The sequence below is a fragment of the Chionomys nivalis genome, chromosome 21 (assembly GCF_950005125.1).
Source record: "Chionomys nivalis chromosome 21, mChiNiv1.1, whole genome shotgun sequence".
NCBI lineage: Eukaryota > Metazoa > Chordata > Mammalia > Rodentia > Cricetidae > Chionomys > Chionomys nivalis.
Genome location: NC_080106.1, coordinates 22277769 through 22302324, shown reverse-complemented (window position 1 = coordinate 22302324; position 24556 = coordinate 22277769). Strand labels below are relative to the sequence as shown.

Below are 24556 nucleotides of genomic sequence, written 5' to 3'. Positions count from 1 at the left end.
ATCACAACTATTAGGACTAGAGTTTGGTTCCCAGAAGCTATGCAAAAATGCTGGATGTGGTGATGATACAGGTTTGTAATCTCAGCACTGAGGAAGGCAGAAACAGGAGGATCCCTGGGGTTGACTAAATTGATACATCTAACCTAATTGGTAAGCTTCAGACCAATGAAGGGACCCTATCTCAAAATACCTTTTCACTGTACGGAAATTTCAACATGCTCTATCTATTCTCAAACCTTCAGAGAAATACAGAACCAATGTAGGCCAAAATTAGAAGACTACTTGCATTTTGAGGCCAGCCTGGGCTACATAGTAGTGAGTTCTAGGCTAGCCTGTGATACATAGGGAAACAATATCTCAATAAAATACAAAAGCAAAAAGTTTTATTTTTCATATAAATTTCACCATAATGGAAAATATACTTTTAAGAAAATGACCAGTTGGGCAGTGGTGGCACACACCCAGCACTCAGAAGGCAGAGGCAGGTGGATCTCTGTGAGTTCAAGGCCAGCCTACAGAGTGTTGGACAGGCTCCAAAGCTACAGAGAAACCTTGGGGGGGGTGAAAGAAAGAAGGGAGGGAGGGAGGGAGGGGAGGGGATGGGACAGGAGGGAAGAGAGGAAAGAAGAAAAGAAAAAAAATGACGACTGAATATAGTGGCATATGCCTCCAACCCCAGCACTTGGAAGATGAGGCAGGAACCCACTTGGAATTAGAGACTAAGAAAAAAATGATAGGGAAAAATTAAAAAAAAGAGAGGGAAGAAAACCTCCTAGAATATTTTAAAGTGGGCTTCTGGTAAAAACTAAAACTGCTCATGTTTACCTCTAGGAATTCCAAGTGCAAATCGAGTCACAAACTTTCTTCCTAAAAATTCACTCAAACAAGTTGTTTTTATTTTTTTTCAATCTCCATAATCTAAGTACAATTCAATGCCATTCTCTCCATAAGCTCCTCTTTTCTGTTTCTTTTATATATGAAATTTATCACAATTCTGATTGTGATACAGTTATTTGGGCTATGTGTCTCTTTCCTCTATTTCCCAACCTCCTCAGGAGCCCGAATTTGCATCAATATAACACTACACAACTAAGTATCCAGTAGTATCTTCAACAAGAGCCTGGCTCAAATAATGCTAGTGGAACTGAAAACAAACACAGCCAACACTTAACTATTAAAATTATTTATTACATTGAAAAAGGCATCTAACATATAAAGGCTGAAAAGGGACGAATAAAACAGGTATTGTGCCATCTAGAGACTCCGCTTACAAAAAAAAAAAATTCTTTCAATGGAACTCCAGTAGTTTCAATATAGTATGGATAGCAGTAAGTACTCAATACTAGACAGAAAAACAGAGATACTCTTTCCCATCTTCTCTAAGTTCTCTTACATATGTAAAGGGAAACGAACTTAATGAACCACACTATTCCAAACCAGGTCACAGGAGAGCGTTAAGTCCCCAGTCATCATCCTGTTTCTATTTCCTGACTGGCCTGACCTGCAAGCATTATGGTGCCCGGCTTTCCCAACCTAAGATCTCCTTTTAAAAATCTTCTGAGAAAAGCTTTTTTCTTAAAAAAAAAAGTTGACTTCTAGAACATTATAGGTAATTTATGAAAAAAGCACCCTAACTTTAAAAAGAAAAAAGAAAAAGAAAGAAAAAAAAATCTCCAGAAACACTTTGCTCACGTAAAACAACCCGATTTTCAGAAAAGTCCGTAACAGTATACTTAAAATTAAGTGTGGAATATAAATTTGCAAGATTGAACAATTTCTCGAACGTGTTAACTCTCCTAGCAAAGCAGATTTAAAAAAAAAAATACACGAATTTTAAAAGGGTCCTACTCTTCTACAAGAGTACGCATCTTTCAAATGAAGAACTTTACAAACAACCTAAAAACAGCTATGTGCGCTTACGCGTGCTTCGCGGGGACGTTTCCTCAGCACCACGCTGGCACAGCAGCGACAACCAGAAACCTCTTGGGGCTTTGGCCCCAACCCTCCGCCTCCAAACTCCGGGCGGCCACCGGCCACCCGGAGTCCAGTTCCCTACGACTTAGCTTCCAGCCGAGCCACTTCCACGTCGCCGCCAACCACATGCCTCCTCCTTCTTTTCCTCCTCCTCAAATTAAATCGTGCTTCACTCACCACACGCACGCACCAACCAGGGGGACCAGGGGAGAGGCGAGCTGGCGGGAGCGCGGGGAGGGCACGCTCCCCAGTCCGGGCTGGCCCGGCACTCACCTGCAGGCCGCGAGACCTGGGACACCGGCGCTGGTGCCCCGTCCTCGCCGAAGACGAGTTTGAAGTCGAGCTCGTCGTGGGCGCCACAGTTTGCAGTAGTCATCGGCGTGGCCCCGGGTGCTGCGGCTCCTCGTCAGGCGGCCGCGGCGGCTCCTCAGCGCCGCTTCATGCTGGGCCGCGCCGGCCGGGAGGTCGCCGCTCCGCTGCAAACTTTCCGGGCGGGGCCCGCGAAGCCAGGCGTTCCGTTCCGACCTGGAAAGCTGGCCGAGCGCCCCGCTGCACCAGGAGCCGCCGCCGCCAGTCGAGGGTGCCTAACAGCCACGGTCGCCTGAACCAAGCTTCCCCGCCCCCCCTCCCACAGTCGCCGCCACTGCCGCCACCGCCGCCGGCGCGCTCCCGCGCCCTGCAGCGCGCCCAACCCCGCCCCGCCCCCCCGCCGCGCTCCCCTCCGACGGGGCGGCCCATAGGCCGCGGCTCCGCTGACGGTCATGGGCCCCGCCTCCCCGCCGGCCTATCGTGTGACTGCTCTGCGAGGAGGAAGTCACGTGAGCAAGGCGCTGTAGGGCCCCCGCTCCCTCTCGGGAGTTGTAGTTAAAGTCTATTTCTTCCTCAATTTCTAAGTCAAAGACGAGTGTGGGGCCAATAGCGCTGTCTAATTAGACTTGGAACCCGCCATAGGCCAATCGGAGACTCTCCCTTTCCCCATTGGGCGGAACTCACGTCGAGGAAGGGGTAGCAGACCGCTGGGGTTATGGGTATCCTGGTATTTGCCCCCACCGAGGTATTTCCCCCTTATGGCTGGGTTTAGAGTGGTTGCATCAGACCACTTCAAGGTTACTTACTTATACACCACACATTCCCTCCATACCAACTTCAGTGGCGGAATCTCGAGAGGCCCAGGGATTGGTTCGAGCTTCTCGGTAAATTGGGGTGGAGCTGAAACTGGAGTTGATTCAGACCCAACAGGGCACCCCCCACCCCCGGGCGAGGTGCCTCATTGTGTGTGCCTTTGTCCCCACTAGCCGGCGCAGATAGCTGCTCTCTTGAGGACATCGTGCATTCGAGGCTGCACCTAAATCAGAGGGGCCAGGTGTGGTCCCTGAAGGATGTCGAGCAAACACAACGGAAAGGCCCCTTTTGACTTCCTCGTCCTGTACACAATCATGAAACAGGTTTTGTGACACGGAGCCAATGACCACATATAGGAAGTGACACTGTCAAAAGAACCCATTTTCAGTTCTGGCTCCACCCCAAAGAGCCTGCCTTCCCCGGTGAGACAAGAGATGGCCCAAGACACCATACCTTAGAGTCTGGGGACTTGGTCTTGTTTACTTAGGGTATGATTGAGAGAGGGAGTTCGGAGAAGCCATGACCCCAACCCCCCACCCCCGCCACACACACCAGCACATCTCATACCACTCACAAAAGCCCCTGGGAGAACAAGACAAAGACAAGCTCCTTGCAAAGATCTCACTATCTCAGTGAGTCCCAGGCTACTAGGAAGGCCCAACTAAGCCTGGGTCCAAAGGAGCAACGAATGTTCTGAGCAGGGGAGCCACTCATCTTGGACTGGTTCATTCCTGCTCAGGGCTTTCTGCCAGTACTTCTGCAGGACCTGGAGATACAGAGATAGTCTCCCTTCAGGGTTAGGAGAGAGGAATAGCGAATATATAATTACCGTGCAAAGAGATGAGCGCTCTGATAGGAGCTCAGAGGACATTCAACACACACCCAACTCCAGGGCCTCCAGGGGTTAGTAGGAGCTGAAGAGCCAGACAGGAGAAGAGCAAAGCTTGTTCAGAGAGGGAACGGTGGGCAGAAGTCAAAGGTGATTCTGGATGGGTGGGCAGAGTATAACAGGTCCCTGTGTGATGCTTGGACTTTATCCTGAGGACAGTAGGAAGCTACACAAGTGTTTAAAGCAGGAGACAGTCAGTTCCATAGGGAACACTTGTCTGAAGACATTAAAAGCAGCAGAACAGAAAGTAGTCAGGCTTAGTGGCACCTGCCTGGAATCCCAGCACCTTGTAAGATGAGGGCAATGGATCAGGAGCTCAAGGTCATCCAGAGTTACATAGGAGTTTGAAGACAGCTTGGGTATAGGAGATCCTGTCTCAAGACAAACAAACAAATAAAACGTAGACAGTTAACATATTAGGTGGGGTGAAAAACACTTTATGATATGCTATCTTGCCTTCAGAGCGTCTAACTAGAAAGCTTGACTATGAAACTAGGAAACCAAGGGCTCCTTCAGCTCTGCAACCGTTTGAGACAGGCTAGAGGTTTACCAACTAGTTCACATGATCCCACTCTCCTATAAGGCCCCCCAGATCTGGTCAGCTTACTTCTCCATTCCCATAAAACTTAAAGCAACTTCCGCCCCATCTATAGACACACACACTTATAATTTAGTTTGAGAAAGTGGACCCAGTCTACCCACCCTCGTGTTGTGACCACATGAACCAGGGGCTCGGCCCATTAGGCTAACGTAGAGACAGAGGAGCTGCAGACATAACGTGGTGGCTAAGAGCACTTGCTGTTCTCCCAGAGGACCTGGATTCTGTTCCCAGCACAGACAGGGTGGCTCACGGCCCTCTGCAACTTCTAGGGAATCTGATGCCTTCTTATGGATTGACAGGCACACATGTAGTACCCACATATAAAAGTAGGCAAAACAATAATGTACATAAAGTCAAAATAAATAAATCTTAAAAAAAAATCAAAATCTGGCTAGGGAGGCAGAATGGAGTCCCTGGCCTGTCAATTCCAACACTTCATAAGGAACCACAGAGAAGTTACAGATAGATTGAAAAATCCACCCATTTATTAAATGCTCAGCAACAGATCTTTTCCCCAGACACTGAGTACCTGAGAATATCTAGAAAGGAAAGGGGTCATGCTATTGGGAAGGCTTCTGGTTGGGGGTAAACTAAGATTCTAACATAGAGTGATAAAGGATCAGCAGAGCTAAGAACCAATTGTAGGAAGTGAGTCATAATCTTTGTAAGAAAGGCAGAGTGGATTAGGGGGTGTTAGAAATAGCTAGGATCCTGTAGGCCATGGAGGTTCCCCCCAACACACACATACACAGAGGCTCCCCCCTCAGGTATACTCTTCACTGCTTCCCCAGCTGGGGCCAAGATTTTCCCCACCCCCACCCCAAAGCTCATCATCTACTCCATGTGCAGATCTCTCAGGGGCCTGAAGTACAGTTCAGTAGATAGAAGTTCAGAGCAGAGACTGTGGGGGTCTCTGTAGACCCTTGCCCCTCCAGTGTAAATTATGGCTCAGGCCTGAGAATCAAAAGAAACCTTTTTCTTTCACCTGATGCCACAGGTCTGGCCATGAGACTCTACTGCAGAAGCTTCTACACCTCAGAGCCATGGCATGAGACAGCTTAGCCCAGCCCAGTTGCATGTTCCTTCAAGTTTAGAAATTCTTCCTCTCTGTGCCATATACCCCCCAACTCTAAACTCTTATTTTAGTTGGCTGTGCTTGCTCTCTACCTCTGTGCCAGTACTGGCCGTAGAAAAAAGGACTGCCCCTGAGCAGCTTTCGATTTGTGGATGGATAGGTTAAGGCCAGCCAACTACAACCTCAAAAAACAGTTGCTCAAGTCAGCACAGAGTAATGAGAACCCAGGCCATCACTGTGTCTTCTGCTGCTGAACTAAGGAGGATTGCCCACAAGCTGGAAGCCAGCGTGTTCTAATAGCAAGCTTCAGGCCAGTCAGGGCTACATAACAAAACTCTACCGAAAAATAAAAAAAAATAAAAAAAAATAAAAACTGTCACTGAGGATGTAGGTCAATGTACCAGCTGGTTTTGTGTGTCAACTTGACACAAGCTAGAGCCATCAGAGGAAGGAGCCTCAGTTGAGGAAATGCCTTGATGAGATACAGCTGTAAGACATTTTCTCAATTGGTGAACAATGGGCGAGGGCCCAGTCCATTGTGGGTGGTGCCATTTCTAGGCTGCTGGTCCTGGGTTCTATAAGAAAGTGGGCTAAGCAAGCCATGGGAGGCAAGCCAGTAAGCAGCTTCCTTCCATGGCCTCTGCATCAGCTCCTGCCTCTGGGATCCTGCCCTGTTTGAATCCTGACTTCCTTCAGTGATGAAAAGCAATATGGAAGTGTAAGCCAAATAATCCCTTTCCTCCCCAGCTTGCCTTTTGGTCATGATATTTCATCGTAGCAATAGAACCCCTAAGACAGTCAGTTACAAGACTGCTTCCTGGCACCAACCTCTGGATTCAATCCCCAGCTGGAAGTAAAAATAAATACTAAAAAGAAAAATCTGTACAAGGGGCTAACAAGATGGCACCTGCCACACAAGCCTGATTGAGTTTGATCCCTGAAAACCACATAAAGATAATATGATTTCATAAAGTCATCCTCTTGATATCCAGATGTATCCACATGCACACAGAGTGATAAGCAGTAAGTAAATGAATAATACACATAAATTAATACAGGCTAGCTTGGATTGCAAAACAAAACAAAACAAAAAGCCCCCCTAATGTGATAAGCTAAGCAGAGTGCTTCAATCAAGGACATGGAGGGGTGGATACCACTACGAGCCTAGGAAGGGGTTGGAAAGTCGTTTTAGTTTAGTTTGTTGTTTTATTACTTTTTTTCCGAGACAGGGTATCGCTATAGCTTTGGAGCTTGTCCTGGAAATCGCTCTGTGGACCAGGCTGACCTCTGAATCAGAGATCTGTCTATCTGCCTCTGGAGTCTTGGAATTAACGGTGTGCGCCACAACTGCCCAACTGGCTGGGAACGCTGAGGTGAATTATGCTAAGGGTAGTCTAGAAGACCACGCTCTAGGCTTGACTGGGCCTCTCAGTCAGTCCCAGATCTTGGGCAGCTCACTGAGTCCAAGGTAGACATCACTGAAATACGATAATACTAATGAAGAAATGGTTTGAGGATGAGGACCAACACATTCATCCAGGATCTTCGCCAGGTATCCCCCATCACTGGACACATTCTAACCAACCCCTCTCCCCAGGGTCCTCGGAGCTCCTCCCACCACACACACACACACACACACACACACACACACACTCAGGGCAACCTGAATCTTAACTGCACTCTACCCTTGTCTCTGCTTCCTGTAGCAGAGAAAATTAATCTGACCTTGCCAAGGTAGGGGTTTCCCCAGGAAAACCACACTAATGGTAGAAGAGGCTTGATATCAGTCAGTACCCAGGACCACTTAGACTGTACCTGACACCCTGTCCCCAGAATCATCCTCCAGCATGCTTGAAGGAAGTGGTCCTCTGTGGCCTTGGTCTTCCTACTGCCAGTCTTAAGTATGAGGAAAAGTAAAGGGGGAATTTTAAGCCAGGTTTAGTAGAAACAAATAAATCAGGATACAAACTTTCTAAATCTTGATGGCTGAGATCAGACCAAGACTGTCTTTCCCCTTAGTGGGGCCCCTACTCTGACAGCCTTAGGATGAAAAGTTAGGGCAGTCTCTCAGTAAGCAGAAACATACCACATAGTACCCTATCCCAGGTCAGCTCCACATAAGCAGAGGACAATTATCCCACTGTGAGGCTGATTACTAGAAATGAGTTACCCAAGGTCAAAATGCAAGGGGCTCTGAAAGGCCTCTGGGAGCATGGTATCCTTATCTAACAAAGAAGAGCAAGGGTGGGTGTCCATGGAAACAGGCACAGCCTAAGTCACTGAACCATTGATTCAGAGACAGGCAGGGCCAGGGGCTGCTGACTGGCACAGGGCCATGAGACTGTCCCAGGGGACTTGGGGGAAAGACAGGTTTGGTTTAGAAGGGAATTCTCCCCCCATATAGCCTGGCAAAAGGAAGGTCACACAGCCTGTTTACAGCAGAGGAAGTGGGGTGGGGCAGGGTAGAGACCTTTGGTCAGGCCACCCCTCCCAGGAGGGGAGTGGGGAGGCCCCAGTAAATGTGGTGGTAGCTGTTTGTTTGCTTCTCACTGTCAGGAGGAAATTAAAGAGAATCTGCCACTTCCTTCCACCTCAAGTGGAGCTGGGGTGGGGAAAGTGACAGTGTGTGATCTGTGAATGCTGCATTTCCCCAAAGCCAAATTGAGCAGCCCCAGGTGTCCCCTGTCCCGAGCCGGCACTTCATCAGGTCTGAGCTCAAATTAATTGTAAGGCATAAAGGAGATTCTGCGGCCTTACCCCCACCCCAACTCTACTACACTGGCCCTTTACTGGGGTATCAGATACCCTTGTTTTTCTGGATTACATAGAACCTCTTGTCGGCAAAGTCAACTGATGGTTAATGCCTAGGTTTCCCACCGTTAAAATGGTTTTCTTGGTCCTTTCTTGCTTTCACCAAAATCCAGTGGACCCCAAAGGTCCACTCTTTCCCTACATGCAAGAGGCATGCTTTGGAACTCGGCAGATCTTCAGAGGGTAGAAACAGTAATTATGCCAGGATGTAGTCCAAGGCTGACGCAGTTGGCCATGGGTGAAAGTCAGGCTATCTTTATTGCACAGTACCAATGTCAAGTTAGAGGTGCGGCCTCAAAACCTTGCTTTCAAAAAAACATTCAGGTCACTGGGAACTTGGCTTAGCCATTCAGACCTATGAGAGGAGATAGGATTACCGCTGGACAGCCCTTGGCACTTGTTGCAGACTGATGGCCTGGGTCAGGACCTCTAACGTCTGCAATGGCGAGGGCCAGAAAACTGTCCAGTGGAATGTGGCTTAGGCCCCAGCACCCAAAACCACTTTCACGTCAGCCCCCCACACTGGTGGCAGGGACGGTAGTCAACAGCCTTCCAGGAGACTATCTTCGCTACTTCCCGGGGTTACAAATGGCTTCTTGCATATCTCTCCAGGTAGTGCTGGCTCCTGAACTCTGGCGCCCCCAAGATCTTGATCAGGGGCCGCTCGCTTGCGCTTGTTCAAGGAGGGGTTCTCCTCACCCAGTCGACCCTCAGGGAGGCCCTGATTCCGCAGACAGACAATAGCTGCAGTCTGCTCCGCCAGTTTCTTGGACTTGTCCCTGGGTAAATAAAGCAATATATTAATTAATAAAGCAAACAAATAGCAGCCCTACAGTCTTGAAGTCCCGAGTTTCGTCCTTTCCAGAGATTCTGATAAACCGGTGAGAGGGTCATCATCCAGTGCCCTCAGAAACAATACACCCAACTCTCCCACACCAAGAGTCTCACAGCATCCGACGAGAAACTCACCACAATGTGGACTGGTACCTTTGCTCCGCAACAGTGACAACAGAGCAGAACATGCGATCTACGGGCCGCTGAACCTGGTGCAGGGAGAGCAAGGGAAACACAAGATTGCCCACCTGCCTCATCACATGGAGAACACAGAAGAAAGGGAAGCACTTCTAACTTAAGTCAAGTGAAGGCTGCCTGATCACACGCTCCGCCCATGTGAAAGTACCTGCTGCATCTATCAAGGGGGAAAAGGCAGTTATGCAAATTGACCATAATGGCAAGTGTGTCAGAGTTCTGCCACTGAACTAAACAAAGGACCATCAGAGTCCATATATGACTATGGGGCCTCTGCCTACTGGCTTCTATGTGGGCCAGTTCCCAGCAGAAACGAGTTCACCAGATGGCAAAGGACTGAGACGGGACAAGGGTGGGGGCAAAACAGGTGCACCTGGCAGAGGGATCAGGGGATGTGGCTGGAGTAGAAAGTTGAGTGGAAGAGATAAAACAGCAAGCTATTTGGGGTCTTGTGTTCTGGGGAGCTGGTAACCTGAACAAAAGAGACAGATGTTAGGTTTGTTTTCCAGGTGTCACTCTGTAAGAGGGGACACTAGACCCAGAAAGCATAAGCCTGGAGGCCAGAAGGCCAGTACGAAAGACAGAGCAGCCACAGGGACCAGAGGAAGTGAAGCAAGACTCTCTCAAGGTTTCCACCCCAGGGGCCCTGTGTGTGGGCATAATTCTGTGTCCCATTGGCTGAAGCCCAAGCCAAGGATATATCTGCCAGGATTGGACAAAAGCTCAAGGTCAGAGGTAAAGGGCTATCAGTAATTAGCCCTGCTCCTAGTAACTTATGCACATCTGTGGGAATCAAGTACAGGTGCTAAGAAAGCAGCCTAGAGCTGAGTGTGTAAGCTGTGGTGCACTGGGGTGTTGATACCAGTGCAGGCAGCACTGTGGCTGGATGCCAGACGGGCAGCAGCCAGAAAAACTCACTGTTTCATACACGGGCTGTGGCAACTTCTCTCTCCGACACCATTCCAGTAGGCACATCTTGGGGGTAATTTGGGGTGGGTATGCTCTCCTAGGGAAAGGAGGAGAAACAGTTAAGGCCTGTTCACCACTTCTACTCTATCCCTTAGCAAGAGCCATCAATCAGCCACTGATAGGTGCTACCGGAACTGGAGAAACTGAGCTATTGGGCTGCTGCCCCGAGGCTTTTGTACCCACTCCCTTCCTGTTCTACCAGCAGTTGCAGCCTAGGTTTTTATCTAAAGAAAAGATGGGTTTCTGCATGCTTAGAATAATGAGTGCACATGTGAGAACTCCCAGTTTCTCCGAGCTGCAGCCGGGAAAACAGCCTTCAGCGGCCAGAAGGTTCACTTTGCCTTTCAAGGATGAGGTGGCTATACAGGGGGCTGACAGCTCTAGCTTACTGCCCACTGAGTCCATCTGCCGAGTATCAGGGTTATCTGCTCTGCTATAGACACAATAAACTCTGGCTTCAGAGTAAGTCTGTGACAGGGTGAAAGGGACATGCTCCATCTTCCACAGGGAACTCCCTCTGGCATATGATTGCCCAACAGCTGTCCTCTTAACCCCACCTCCAGTCCTTGCCAGACAAGACTGGCTCCTGGTCTGGGTCTGGAGACCAGAGAAGGCTCAGACCCAGATGGCAGAGTACAAGAACGAGAGCACCATTCAAAGCCGAGTCAAAATGTGAGGTAAGAGTCAGGCTAAGGCTACTTCTGCCTAGAGAGGGCACCGCTGGCCCGGTGAGTGGCAGCAGTGTAGGCAAGGGTACACAGTCAAGTAAAGTCAGGGTTCCTACAGCCCCTGAGGAGCTTCGGGGGGAAAAGCACAGACTGAAGAACAGAAGACCCATCTCCCTGTTCCAAGTTGTGAAAGGGAATGAGTACATCAGGAAAAAAGTGAAGTTCGATTCTGTTTTAGAAAAATACGCCCCCAGCAAGGCTGCCTGGGCTTTCAGGGACCATCTTCCCTAAAAACACCTTCTCTTGGAGGGCAAGAGGATCAGGAGTTCAGGGTCATCAACAGCTACACAGCAAGTTCAAGTTCAGTCTAAGCTATAAGAGGCCTTGTCTTAAATAATGCAGTAACAAAAATCTGGGCGTAGTGGTGCATGCATATAATCCCAGCATTCAAGAAGCAGATAGAGGTAGGATCTATGAGTTCAAGGCCAACTTGGTTTACATAGTGAGTAGCCAAAGCTACACAGAGAGACCCTATCTCGAGAAAAAAACAAAACAAAAACAAAAACAACACAGTAAAAAGTCTTGAGGTGGCACACTGAATGTCAGAAGTCTGGAGGCAGAGGCAAGTGGATCTCTGTGAGTTCAAGGTCAGCCTGGTCTACGTGGTGAGGAGTTCTAGGACAAGAGCTATCTATGTAGAGAGACCCTGTCTCAAAAACAAAAACAAAACAAAACAAAACAAAAAAACAGTAACAAAAAACACCTTCTTTGGAAGTTGAAGACTAGGAACAAGGAAACCTGTAGTTGCTAAGTTTGACATTATTAACACAACAGCCCCTAAAACTCCTACACAATTGGTCCTGGAATATAGTAGAAACCTACCGGTCAAATCTGATAGCCATCTTAATGATGCCAGATGTATCTTCAGTGGGTTCTTCAACTGCCTCTGGAGTCTTAGCCAAGAGGTCAGCTCGCCGGGCATCTAGCTTCCGAATGGTCTCCTCATAGAAGGCACCAAGGCCAAAGGCCTCACTGTGGAGAAAGGGGTGGAGCAGGATAGAAAACTTGGTGGAACAGCATCCAAACTACTGCAGGAGCCCATTACCCAACCAAGGAGAAACTCCTGTGCCACATATAACAAAACCAGGGTCTGACATCAGAAAGTGCTTCCTACACACCCTAGCATCTGCCTAGAATGGAAAGTAGAGAATGAATTTGAATCTTTGAGTATGAACACTGGAGGGAGGCTGGGTTGGGGAGAAAAGGTTCCAGAGGTTATCCCCCATGATTCTCAGCTCTCTCCCAAGGACGAACACACAGATGGATGTACCCAGGAAGCCACAGCAGAGCTGGCCTATACTGATTCACCAACTGGGATGTACATAGTATCATTCTGATGAGGACCCATGGGAGGAAAAGCTAATTGATTCCTCGCTGCCCATGGCTACCATGGACCTAGTTTGAACCACTCAGAGCTCCAGAGTTACATTCTCTTCTAAAATTCAAAAAACGCTATGTTCAGAAGCTTGGCGATAGCACAAGCCAAAGGCAGAAAAAGGATTCTGGAAGAGCTTTGCCTTCTGGAAAAAACATGGGTCCCTGAAGGCAAGAGTGATTCAGAAAGGCAATGGAGGAAGGAAGGTACAGACAGCCAACATGAGGAGAAAAGACCTATAAGACAGAGGACCCAAACATGAGCCATGGCAACAGTAGACAGGAAGCTGAAAGAGCTGGTTGCCAAGGACCTCCAGGTGTTAATCACCTGATCTGAAGGACCAGCAGTAGCCTCTCTGACCAGGCATATGTCTCTGACACAGGCATATGTCAAGAGCTCCATTCTAAAGCCTTATCTCTCTTGACCACTTGTTAGTCTGGCAGGCAAAAGGCCCATTAATAGAAAACCTTCTTCCTCAGGAATTCCCAGACCTATGTTTTGCATTCCTCTATTTTAACAGTACCCTAGTAACCAAAACTGCTGCTTAGATCAGTCAAAGACTGGAAGGCTTCAAAGCTGTGAAAGCAAAACTGTACGACCACTCAACTCCTGCACAAACACACCCAGAAGTTGTGCCCCTGGTCCTTCAGCAAAATAGCTTAGGGATCAAGGTCAAATCTGGGTCAAGTCTCCAAGAATAGATGGATAGACCCTTGTACTCTTACCAAATTTCCTGGGAAGACTGGGCAGCATGGAGCAACCTTCCTTGGGGCGACTCCAGCTGTTCCCGCAGCATCTGACACAAGCAGTATTTGGTGTTGGTGTAGTGGTTATCATACTCCACCGCCTAAGAGGAGAACTAGCATGAGCCCACCGGTTACCAGCAGACACTGAGATCTGAGCTTCCACCAGGAAAGAAAGGGGCTCTCAAAGGGCACTAGATGTGCTTACAGCCACCCGACGTGTCCCCATATAAGAACCACTGTAGCCCTGCCATCTAGTTCACCTGCTGTCACACAAAGCTTGAGCATTAGACTAGGGCTCGTGTTCACCACCATACCCACCTAGACAGCCTGACTGAGGGATAACAGCATAAAGAACCAACCCATGCTTCAGTTACCCCAGGCTACCACAGAGAGCCTAATGCTGAGCATCTTCTGGAGCAGAGAAAAGGAACACACCAAATTTTGGCAAGGCAAATCTAGCCCTAGGACGGGGTAAGATTCCTTACAACCAGGATCAACTATATCTTGACTAACCAATCTCCAACTTCCCCTATATGGGTGAGGCACAACCCCATCTCCTAAGCATGTTCATACACATGACTTATCAATTTGTATATCTATGCAAAGATAAGTATAGCTTTACCTCACTCTGCAGCCTGAGAAGTAAGGTCCAGAGAAGCAAAATGGCTACCCAGAAATAATACCATGGATATTCACCCAGCTAGGTGCTGGGCAGGAAAGCAGCAGGAAGTACAGGCTTTACAGGTAGACCTCCAGAACCCCCTCTAAGTACTTACCCCCTAAGCTTTAAAAATTTTCCTCTAGGCCTGTCTCCAGTGCCTAGGAAGGGGCCATGGCATGCTCAGGAGAAAGTATGGGATACATGAGTAAGTCCCAGCCAGGGCAGGCCCATGATTCAGCTTGTCTGGCCCAGAAAGTACCGGATGAGACCAGAAGCACCCATGTTGATGCTTGGGGCTACTCTCTTTCTCCAGGACAACACACCCTCTTGAAAGCTGCCAAATGATGGCTGAGCAAGAGTGACAGCCTCACCCTTCACCTAGTAAGCAGGCTCAGCACGGCTGAACATCTCTTCTCTGCCACACGCTTGCCAGGTGGCCAGAAGAGCTGGACAGCTGACCTGGGCCAGAGCTGACAGTCACCAGCCAACATACCAAGACACCCAGAACCAAGCAGATAAGGGCTATAGTGCTGAGGAGAGAAGGCACTCAGACAGAAGCTGCCAAGAACTGGACACCTGCCTCATCCTACGATCCCAGCATAAAAAGCACCCAATGCATAGATAACTCCAGGTGTTGGTGAGACTTGAGAATGAAAAGGGAGGTGGAAAACCGCCCTGGGAGAAGGCTGGAGCTTCTGTTCAGATCCAACTCAGTGAAGAACTTTGAGGCCATTTTATTGTTTCTGCCCACCAGGAACAGGTGTAGCCCAGAGTAGAATCCCACTGTCCCTAGAACTGTACTCAGGAAACTCATTTAAAAAAAAAACAAAAGACAAAAACCATACTCATAGTAAGAAGAAATTGATTTAGAAAAGGCTATTCTACAGCATGCGGTGACATATGCCTGTAATCCCAGCACGGAGGAAGTAGAGGCAGAAAAATAAGGGATTAGAGGTCAATTGAGGCTATGAGATTCTATGTCAAAACTAAAAAGTAAAAGCAAGAAAAAGCACAAAGACGTACATATCTGAGGTACTTCTGCATGACTTCCTCCAAGGGACGAAGGCCATCCTTGAGGAAGATGGAGGGGTTCCACATGGCTGCTCGAGCCACCATCACTGAAGAGGCGGCTGTGGCTTGGCGAAAGTCCTCTATGTCCAAATATTGCTGGATGTGATCATGAGATCCTCCACTAAAAGCAACAGGGGCACAGGAAGATCCCATAATGGAACCCACCAGTGTTTCCAGAAAAAGGTGATTTTCACATCTGCCAAGTTCCTTCAACTATCGGAACTTTAACGAAGTGATTAGAAAGCAAACCCCCCTGGCAAGTGAACCATGGCTGGCAATGAAGAGGTATTTCAGAAATTTGTCTTTTCTCCACTACCCAGGACAGTGGCCAAGGCAGACAATACCTGAAGATGTAGGACTAAACCTGAGCTATCAGCTGACATATACCTAGAACAGCAGCACCCAGGAGTGAAGGCAGAAGGATCATGACTTCCAGGTAAGCTTGGGTCATGTAGCCAGTTCTAGACCAGCATGGGGCAACACAGTAAAACCGTCTAAAATATAAGACTAAAAAAACAAAAGCAAAGCCGGGCAGTGGTGGTGCACGCCTTTAATCCCAGCACTTGGGAGGCAGAGACAGGCGGATCTCTGTGAGTTCGAGACCAGTCTGGTCTATAAGAGCTAGTTCCCGGACAGGCTCCAAAACCACAGAGAAACCCTGTCTCGGAAAAAAAATAAATAAATAAAAAAAGCAAAACATGTGGAATTGTGGCCACAGAAAAAACTCCAAACAGAGAAGTTGTCCATAGACCCTCTGAGGACCAGCTCAAAACCCTAGACTAAAGGAAGGGCGTGCTCACTGATGATGGTGGTGGAAAATAAGGAGACTAGGTTTGGTCACAATCCCCCTGCTTCCACCCTGCTGCTCTAAGAGACTTCTCTGTTCTCAACTATTTCATCCAAAGTCAGTCCCCGTCCAGAGACACCTGTGCTGGGAGGACTCTGAGGTGACAGGGAAAGCAGGGGCTCCAAAGTCTTCAGTTAGCCCTAAAAGCCACCTCTAAAATTTCTTTCTCTGAGATCATATGGCCTAGCAACCACCCATCACTACTTCTTCCTCACACTGATCAGAGGTAACTTTCCTCAGGACTTCCGTTTCCAATGTCCAGGCTCCCTGAGTCTCTGGTGTCCTAAGGTAGAAGGATGAGCTGGACTCCTAGGAGTTCAACACAGACAACTAGCTGTAGTCTGATTATTAAATCTTTGGGGTGGTCATCAAAACCCACATTTGCTAGCACAAGTGTCTGCAGTTACCCAGGGGTCTTTCCTCTCCTCCCCTCTTCTCCTCTCCCCCATCTCCCCAACTTACTTACTTCCTTTCTTCCTTCCTTTCTATCTTTCTCAAAGATACACCGCCTGGCTGAGATTTTATTTTTTATGTGTATGTTTGTTTGCCTGAATGTACATATGTGTGCATGCCTTTAATCCCAGCACTCGAGAGACAGAGGCAGGTGGATCTCTGTGAGTTCGAGACCAGCCTGGTCTACAAGAGCTAGTTCCAGGACAGGCTCCAAAGCTACAGAGAAACCCTGTCTCGAAAAAAAAAAAAAAAAAAAGTCCCATAAGAAGATCAAACTACACAACTGTCGCACACATGGAGAGACCAGGCCAGTCTCATGCAGGCTCCCTGGTCCTCAGTTCAGTCTCGGAGGGCCCCTATGAACCCATACGGTCAGTTTTTAGGTATTTCTTTTTTATATTTATTTGGTTGGTTGGGGATAGGGGAGCTCGATGACATGACCCAAGTGGAAGTCAGGGGTCAAGTTGCAGGATTCAGTGCTCTCAGGGACTGAACTCAGATGGTCAGACTTGGTGTCAGACACCCTTAACTGTCAAGCAAAATTTCCAGCACTGTATTTGTTTTTGTTTTTGTTGGAGTTTTCGTTTGGTCTCTCCTGTCTATCCTGGAACTCCTATATAGGTCAAGCTGGCTTTGAACTCATCTGCCTCTCTGTAGTTTGAGATTACACTATGGTTGGGATTACACTAGGTGTGTGTGCCACCGTGTCTGGCTTGTATCAGTCTTTCCATGTTCTATCATTCCAGTTTTTAACACTCGCACAAGTCTTTTCTAAATGAGGTGCAGCACAGGCAAATGAGGAAGAATGGCGGCTTACTTGGCTATGATAGGAATGGAGAGGGTTTCGGCGATGGCTCGTATAGCTTCACAGCTGACAGGGTGCTGAGGTCGTTCCTCCCGGTTCCTTAAAGATGAAGAAAAGAGATGGGGCCTGGGGGCTGAGGGCCAAAGGCCATAACACTCCTAAAATCCTTCTGTCCTTCCTACTGAACCTCAAGCAGATCAGACAGCTATGGGGCTATCTAGGAGAGGTTGCTGGGAATGGCCTCCCTGACCTAGGGGAAGGGCTCTGTCCAAAGGCGCAAGAGAGTGAGGTTAAGGCTAGTTCTCAAGATCATTAAGATGGGGCATAGCTGCAGAGGACCAGTGTGGGTGGCCTGATGCCCAAAGTCACACTGCTTTTCCCTGGCTACCCCTTGCCTCTGCCAGAAATAAGAGATAGTGTCACAAAAATGCTGTCCCTACAGTCCCAGCCTTGCCCTTCCCCAGGGACCTGGAACAGCTGCCACCGCTCAGACAGGCCACTCCCACACAGCTGCCTGTGCTGAGGCCAAGCTGCACAGCTGATCTTTGGGAGAAGCACCCGACACGGGGTAGGCCCCATTCCAGGGGCCACCAGGGCAGACCACAGACCATGACCGTCACGATAAGTCACAGGGGAAGCAGGACAACCCAGGGCTCCTTCTTACCAAGGTCAACAGCAAAAAGTTCCTGTGCATGAGTAAGCAAATCTTAGGTATGCTGCGGTGATGCTGGGCCAAGCTATGTGTGAAGACAAGCAGGAGAGGTGACTAACCAGTCCTTGCTTGAACACAGCTCCTGTGCTATATTCTGACTTCTCAGAAGAGCCTGCCAACCCAGCTTCCACCTCCGATTCCTTAGAGCTCCAGCAGCCAGTTTTATACCACACTAAATGGCTACATTTGCTGAATTTCTGATGGTCAGGAAACTCTTCCTTAAACTCTCCCACATTCGTCTTCTAATTGCGTCCAACTTCTGGGAAAAGTAAGTTTTCTACATATTGTGTGCAAGACTGTTCATTTAAAATTTCATAGAAGTGTCAAAATAGCAAGAAGCAGAAATTGTACTGATTGTTACATGAGGAATGTGTCAGTCAGTGAGGTTATGAAAAGGAGCAAACTGCAGAGCTGGGATTTCACATCAGGTGATTGGGTCTACAGCCGACTGCCTTAGCAAGGAATGCAGAATGTGCATTTATGTGCATGTGTCACCTCCAAACCCTCCTAGCTTCCATCCGGACAGCTCTACTTCACTGTTCTGCTTGTTGTTGCTTAGGGTATACCCCAAAATTTAGTAAGAGAGATCACCAGCAACCTGGGCTGTTCCTATAAACCCCTGAGTTCCCTACGAAAGGATGTCAGCCCAAGTCTATTTGTCAGGATTACATGCAAAAAGACATGCTAGGTACAGAAAGCAAGTTGCGCAGGGAGATAGAGAGCAGCCTACAGAAACACTCTGGCTTAGCAGGCCCTAGTGCTCATGCCTATAATCCCAGCACTTGGAAAACTGAGACAAGAGGATTGCCCATGAATTCAAGGTCAGCTTGGGCTATATGATAAGATGCGGCCCAGTCAGAGCAACAGTGAGAGCACCCCTCTCCCATATTTATATGCGTGTGTGTGTGTGTGTGTGTGTGTGTGTGTGTGTGTAGATGGCCCCGCAGTTAAGAGTGCATACTGCTACTGCCGGGCGGTGGTGGCGCACGCCTTTAATCCCAGCACTTGGGAGGCAGAGGCAGGCGGATCTCTGTGAGTTCGAGACCAGCCTGGTCTACAAGAGCTAGTTCCAGGACAGGCTCCAAAACCACAGAGAAACCCTGTCTTGAAAAACCAAAAAAAAAAAAAAAAAAAAAAAAGAGTGCATACTGCTTTTACGGAGGACACAAGTTCAGTCCCTAGCACCCACATCAAGTAGCTCCCGAATACCTGGAACTCCAGCTCCAGGAGATCCAGCACTTTTTTTCTGGCCTCTGCAAGCACCTACACTGAGACACACAGACATATACACATATGCATAATTAAAAATAAAATTAAAAAAAAAAAAGACTCAGTTCCCAATAGAGAACACATGAGCTACAGATACAAGAACTGTTTAAAGCGGACATCAGGGACAGCTGGCAGTCCAACAAGGGTAGGCAAGAAAGCCAGTGTCTTTAAATGAACAGCCATCTGCTTGCGGTCATTCAAAGGAGAAGCCAGTGCTCAATGAAGAGGAAAGAAAAAAAGATTCAGTGAGTGTGGTGGATCATGTCTATAATCCCAGCCTTGGGAGGCTAAGGAAGAAGGATTATTCACACCAGCCTAGGTTGTATAGTGAACCCTGTCTCAAAAATATAAATTTACTAATTAATTAATTAATTAAAAAAGAAAGTTGATTATAGTGTTGAATACCTATAATCCCAACATTAAAGAGATGAAGGCAAGAAGATCGGGAGTTCAAGGCCAGCCTCAGCTATGCATCAAGTCTGAAGCGAGTCTGGGCTGTATGAGACTTTATAACAACAACCAAACCAAACCAAGAAAGGGAAAATGGACTGGACATATTCCTCAATGGCAAAGCACTGGCCTAGCATATACAAGACCCTGGATTTAATCCCCAGCACTAGAAAGCAAGCAAGCAAGAAAAGGAGGAAGAAAGAAAGAAACAGGCACACAGGCAGGGAGGGAGGGGAAGGGACTTCCTTCTGTGTTTCTTTTTTTGTTTTTTATTTGTTTGTTTTTGTTTTTTGAGACAGGGTTTCTCTGTGTAATAGCCCTGGGTGTCCTGGAACTCGTTCTATAGACCAGGCTGGCCTCAAACTCACAGAGATCCGCCTGCCTCTGCCTCCTGAGTGCTGGGATCAAAGGTGTGCACCACCACCACTCCTCTTGTGTTTCTAATGCTTGACGTTGTTCCTGCCATCAGAAGGTACTCAATGAATAAACAAATGCAGAGTTTGAATGGTCTCTGGATTCACAGGCTGTCAGAGAGCTAGGCAGAGGTAGGCCATATACACAGAGAAGCTGTTTGTCACGCAGGGTCTGTTGAGGCGTCTCCTTGCCAGCCATCACTAAGAAGGCAAACGCTCACCTCCCATGAACTGCAATGGCTGAAATGCCAGTCCTCTCTATCCGCTTCACAAGGTTCAGGGTGTCTTCTAGCTGGGTAAGAAAGATTACAGCACAAGGTGGTCGTTAGGACTCAAGGAAGGAGCTGCTGACTCCTAAAGCAGGCTCAGTTTGCCACCAAATTTAACAGCACACGAGAGAATAACCTTCAAATAACACATCCTTACCGACGGCAGGATTCGGATTTTACAAGTCACAGGTCTGTGTGTTCCTTTAACAAGAGTGCTGAGAATCTGCAAAGAGGAGCAAAAGGAACATCTATCTCTTCTGGAACAAACACCACACTACTTGCACTAATTAACACACCTATAAGACCCGGGCATACCAGTAGAAGGACAGTTTGTATATTCATGACTGCTTCCATTTATCTGTTGTATATAATTACATGTAAACTCCATGGGGCAAGGATTCTGCCTCTATTCTATGTTAAAATCCCAACACTAGCAAGTCCCTGCCTGGCAATACAGGTATACGAATACATACACGTTAAATACACTGAAGGGGGAAATGAGTGTATCTGCACATAGTCCAGTGTGGAACACAGAGATTCTTCACCAGGGAAAATATCAGAATTACCTGGAGGTTTGGTAACACAAACTCTTAGATCCGACCACAGCATTTCCTGAATGGCTCTCCAGGGACAGAGCTTAGAAACCTGTGCTTTCCCATCATGGGACCTAAGCACTCTGCATATTTGTTACAAATGTGGAGCTTGGTCCTTCTGTGGACTCCTAACAGTGGAAGCAGGGGCTGTCTCTGACTCTTTTACTGGCGTTTGGGACCCTACTCCTCATACTGGCCACCTTGCCCAGTCTTAATACATGGGGGGGTACTTAGTCTTACTGCAACTTGATATGCTATGCTTTGTTGATATCAATGGGAAGCCCACCCTTTTCTGAACAGAAACAGAGGAGGTGTGAATGGGGGGCTGAGGGAAAGGACTGGGAGAAGAGGAGGGAGGAAAAAACTGTGGCCAGATGTAAAATAAGTAAGTAGAAACCCATGCTTTCGGTTGGGCGATGGTGGCGCACGCCTTTAATCCCAGCACTCGGGCGGCAGAGGCAGGTAGTTCAAGGCCAGCCTGGTCTACAAGAGCTAGTTCCAGGACAGGCACCAAAGCTACAGAGAAACCCTGTCTTGAAAAACCAAAAGAAAAAAAAAAAAGAAAAAAAAAAGAAACCCGTGCTTTCAAAATCATTACCCAACACCCTCAATATAATCCTGAGGCTTAGTCCTGGTTATGAGCACAAGACTGACAGCTTTCTTCCTCTCCTCCTCTTCTTCTTTTCTTCCAAAGCAGGGTTTCTCTGTGTAGCCCTGACTGTCCTAGAACTCACTCTGTAGACCAAGCTGGCCTCGCCTGCCTCTGATTCCCAAACGCTGGGATCAAAGGTGTGCACCACCACTTCCCAGCAAATGACAGCCTCCTTTCTGAGTTAAAGGGATATTCCAAGTGCCCCAACTACAGAATGAGACTAGGAAGATCTTGAAGGGCTTAGGTCCTGTCCTCATGAATTCTTCTCTTCTGAGAAGTCAGATATACAAACATATAAACTAGAAAAGGAAACACAACATTCAATGTATTTTTACTGCTCCCTAAACAATAATTAGAAAAGGTTGCAGAGGAAGATCAATAAGTCACGCAGTAGTCACGGAGGTAACATGACAAGGCAACATGAGACTCAGAGATCACGAGAGATAAATGACAATGAATGTCTGTAGCATCGCTATCTTCTTTCTACATGAGAATTTCAGGCCAGGCACAAGGGAGGGAAGGTGATCTCAATAGCCTTCTTCCAAGAACTGGATTTCTAACCAACAGGGGCAGCTGGGGGCAGCAGAGAGCCAGTTATAGTAAAACTTCCTTATCTAAGAGCAGAAGAAGGCCACCTCAGACATCAGGCCAAGAACCCTGCTGAAAGGGAGACAGTTCGCCAGCAAGACCAGCAGGAGGACCCTCCAGGTGCTGCCTCAGACAACAGCCAGACCTGATTTCCCAGTCATCCTGCCAGGCCTTAAATGGGTATTTGCACTTTAAGGAAGGGGACTCTCAAGCTCATGAGGATAAGTCACAAAAATTCTCACTCAAGCTGGTATACACCTCAGTATTTGGGAGGTAGAGGCAGGAGGAGCAGGAATTCAAGGTCATTCTTGACTAGAGAACAAGTAGAAGGCCAGCCCAGACCATGTGAAACCCTGTCTCAAAATACACAAATCAACAAACATCTCTAGAAGGTTGAAATGTGAGGACAAAATAACAACTGGTTTGATACAGTATTCAGTCTTAGAGAACTTCCTTTTGATTTATTCAAAGTAGCTCTGGGAACTTTCATTAGAATTTCTGTTCACATGTACATTAAAGATTAAGAAGGAAATTAGGGAAGTGAAAGACCCAGCCACTTGCTAGGATTGCACTAGGGAGAAATGGGCACACACACACACACACCCTTTGTAGGTGAGACAGGGCGTCTCTGTGTAACAGCCCTGGCTGTCCTGGAACTCACAGAGATCTACCTGCCTCTCCCTTCCAAGTGCTGGGATTAAAGATGTGCACAACCACCGCTGGGCTTCCTGAGGCTGTATTTCGCTGGGCTAGGTAGCATGAAATTCTTGAAGCTCTAAATCATGCCACAGTTACATTCACAATGTGGTACAGCTAGCATCACTGCATTATTTCCAAAGCTTTTTCCTGACCCTACATGAGCATTTTGAGAAAAATTTCAAAGTACCTGCAAAGCTCTCAGCCAGTACCCAGCTTGCAAGTACAGTGTGGATCTGAACCGAATCCTGCCCCAGATGCGGAAGGCACATTCACTGTGGAAGTCGCAACCTCCTTTTCATGAGGTAAGCCCCATTTACTAGTCCAAGCTGCCCCCGTGACTGTAGCAGAATGAACTGAGCTCCTGAGGTGGAAAGCAGCGCTGCAGTCTCCTGACAAATGTGCCTCTCTAAAGTGACAAACATCACTGGGCCGAGAAGTCAGGAGGACGGAGGAGAGTGAAAACACCTGTGTGCACACGTGACCCATAACTTCCTTTGAGGCATCTCCTACTCAAGCGTGGGAACCACTTTGAGATTCACAGTTATCCACTCCATTCTGCGCAGGGGTGTCTGATTACAGCTTCTAAAGCTCAGGCGGCCACTGAAACGTGGCTTAAGAACTACCACGACCACCTTTAGCACGAGGTGTCACTGAGAAGGGACGCTAATGTTGTGGCTAGGAGTCACAGAACTACAGCTCTGAGTTGGCTCCGTCTGCCCATATTTGGATCTTAGGCAATTTACTATCTTCCTCTCTGTGCTTTGGTTTTGGTCTTTTGAGATAAAGTCTCATCAAGTTCAGCCTGGCTTTGAACCCCTGCTGCTCCTCTCTCCTCCCAATTGCTGGGCTCTCAAGTGTACCACATCCAGTTCAGTCTCAATACAATATCCTGGTTTTGTTTGTCTGCATTTCATCTTTAGGTTTTTGTTTGTTTCTTGCTTGTCTGTTTAGTTTGCGTCTTTAGTATTTTTATCAAAAAGGTAAAAATTGGTCTGGTGGTACGTGGTAGTTTAAATGAGAAATGTCTCCCATAGGCTCAGGCATTTGAACACTTGGTCCCCAGCTGGAGGTGCTGTTTGGAGACTTTACGGGGAGACACGTCCTCGATGGAGGGAGTACCTCCCTGGGAGACAGGCTTTGAGAGGCAAAAGCTTGACCACTTCCAGTGTACTCTCTCTGATTCAGTCTGTGGTCCAAGATGTTATCGCTCAGCATCCAGTTGCTGCCACGCCTCCTGCCATGACTGACCCTTATCCCTCTGGAACAATAAGCCCATTAAACTCTGCCTCCCCCCTTCCCTGTTTTTTTTTTTTTTTTTTTTTGGTTTTTCGAGACAGGGTTTCTCTGTGGCTTTTGAGCCTGTCCTGGAACCAGCTCTGTAGACCAGGCTGGTCTCAAACTCACAGAGATCCGCCTACCTCTGCCTCCCGAGTGCTGGGATTAAAGGCGTGCGCCACCATCGCCCGGCCCCTTCCCTGTTTTTTGAGACAAGGTTTCCTTGTAAAGCTCTAGATGTCCCGGAACTCACTAAGTAGTCCAGGCTAGCCTCTAACTGGGGGAGCCGGGGATGGGAAGTGGCCTGCGGTATACTCTACCCATATGGTCTTATGCAGGGGACACTCTGCTACTCTCATCCAGTCCCCTAGGAGAGGCCTGTCCATCTACACACAGACTTTCAAGCATGCCCTTACCCAGAGTGATCTGCCCTCTGCTCTCAGATCATCCTGGAAAGTGGCAACATAGAGGGGGAGGAAG

At 47.9% G+C, this 24556-nt stretch overlaps 2 protein-coding genes across 5 annotated transcripts in view; both read right to left on the bottom strand.

Moving 5' to 3' along the window:
* The window catches only part of Nfatc3 (nuclear factor of activated T cells 3), a 70472-nt gene extending 67893 nt beyond the window's left edge, over positions 1-2579 (bottom strand). For all 3 annotated transcript variants that reach the window (XM_057753375.1, XM_057753377.1, XM_057753376.1), the window contains exon 1: positions 2248-2579. In XM_057753375.1, coding sequence (XP_057609358.1) covers positions 2248-2350 — 103 coding nt within the window. In that variant the 5' untranslated portion in view covers positions 2351-2579. The remainder of the gene's footprint in view (positions 1-2247) is intronic.
* Positions 2580-7341: 4762 nt separating this feature from the next.
* Dus2 (dihydrouridine synthase 2) overlaps positions 7342-24556 on the bottom strand; it is a 41518-nt gene continuing 24303 nt past the window's right edge. For both annotated transcript variants that reach the window (XM_057753933.1, XM_057753934.1), the window contains 9 exons: positions 20427-20492; positions 20222-20292; positions 17169-17255; positions 15004-15172; positions 13299-13420; positions 12021-12170; positions 10420-10507; positions 9442-9515; positions 7342-9251 (listed from right to left, as the gene is read on the bottom strand). In XM_057753933.1, coding sequence (XP_057609916.1) covers positions 9014-9251; positions 9442-9515; positions 10420-10507; positions 12021-12170; positions 13299-13420; positions 15004-15172; positions 17169-17255; positions 20222-20292; positions 20427-20492 — 1065 coding nt within the window. In that variant the 3' untranslated portion in view covers positions 7342-9013. The remainder of the gene's footprint in view (positions 9252-9441; positions 9516-10419; positions 10508-12020; positions 12171-13298; positions 13421-15003; positions 15173-17168; positions 17256-20221; positions 20293-20426; positions 20493-24556) is intronic.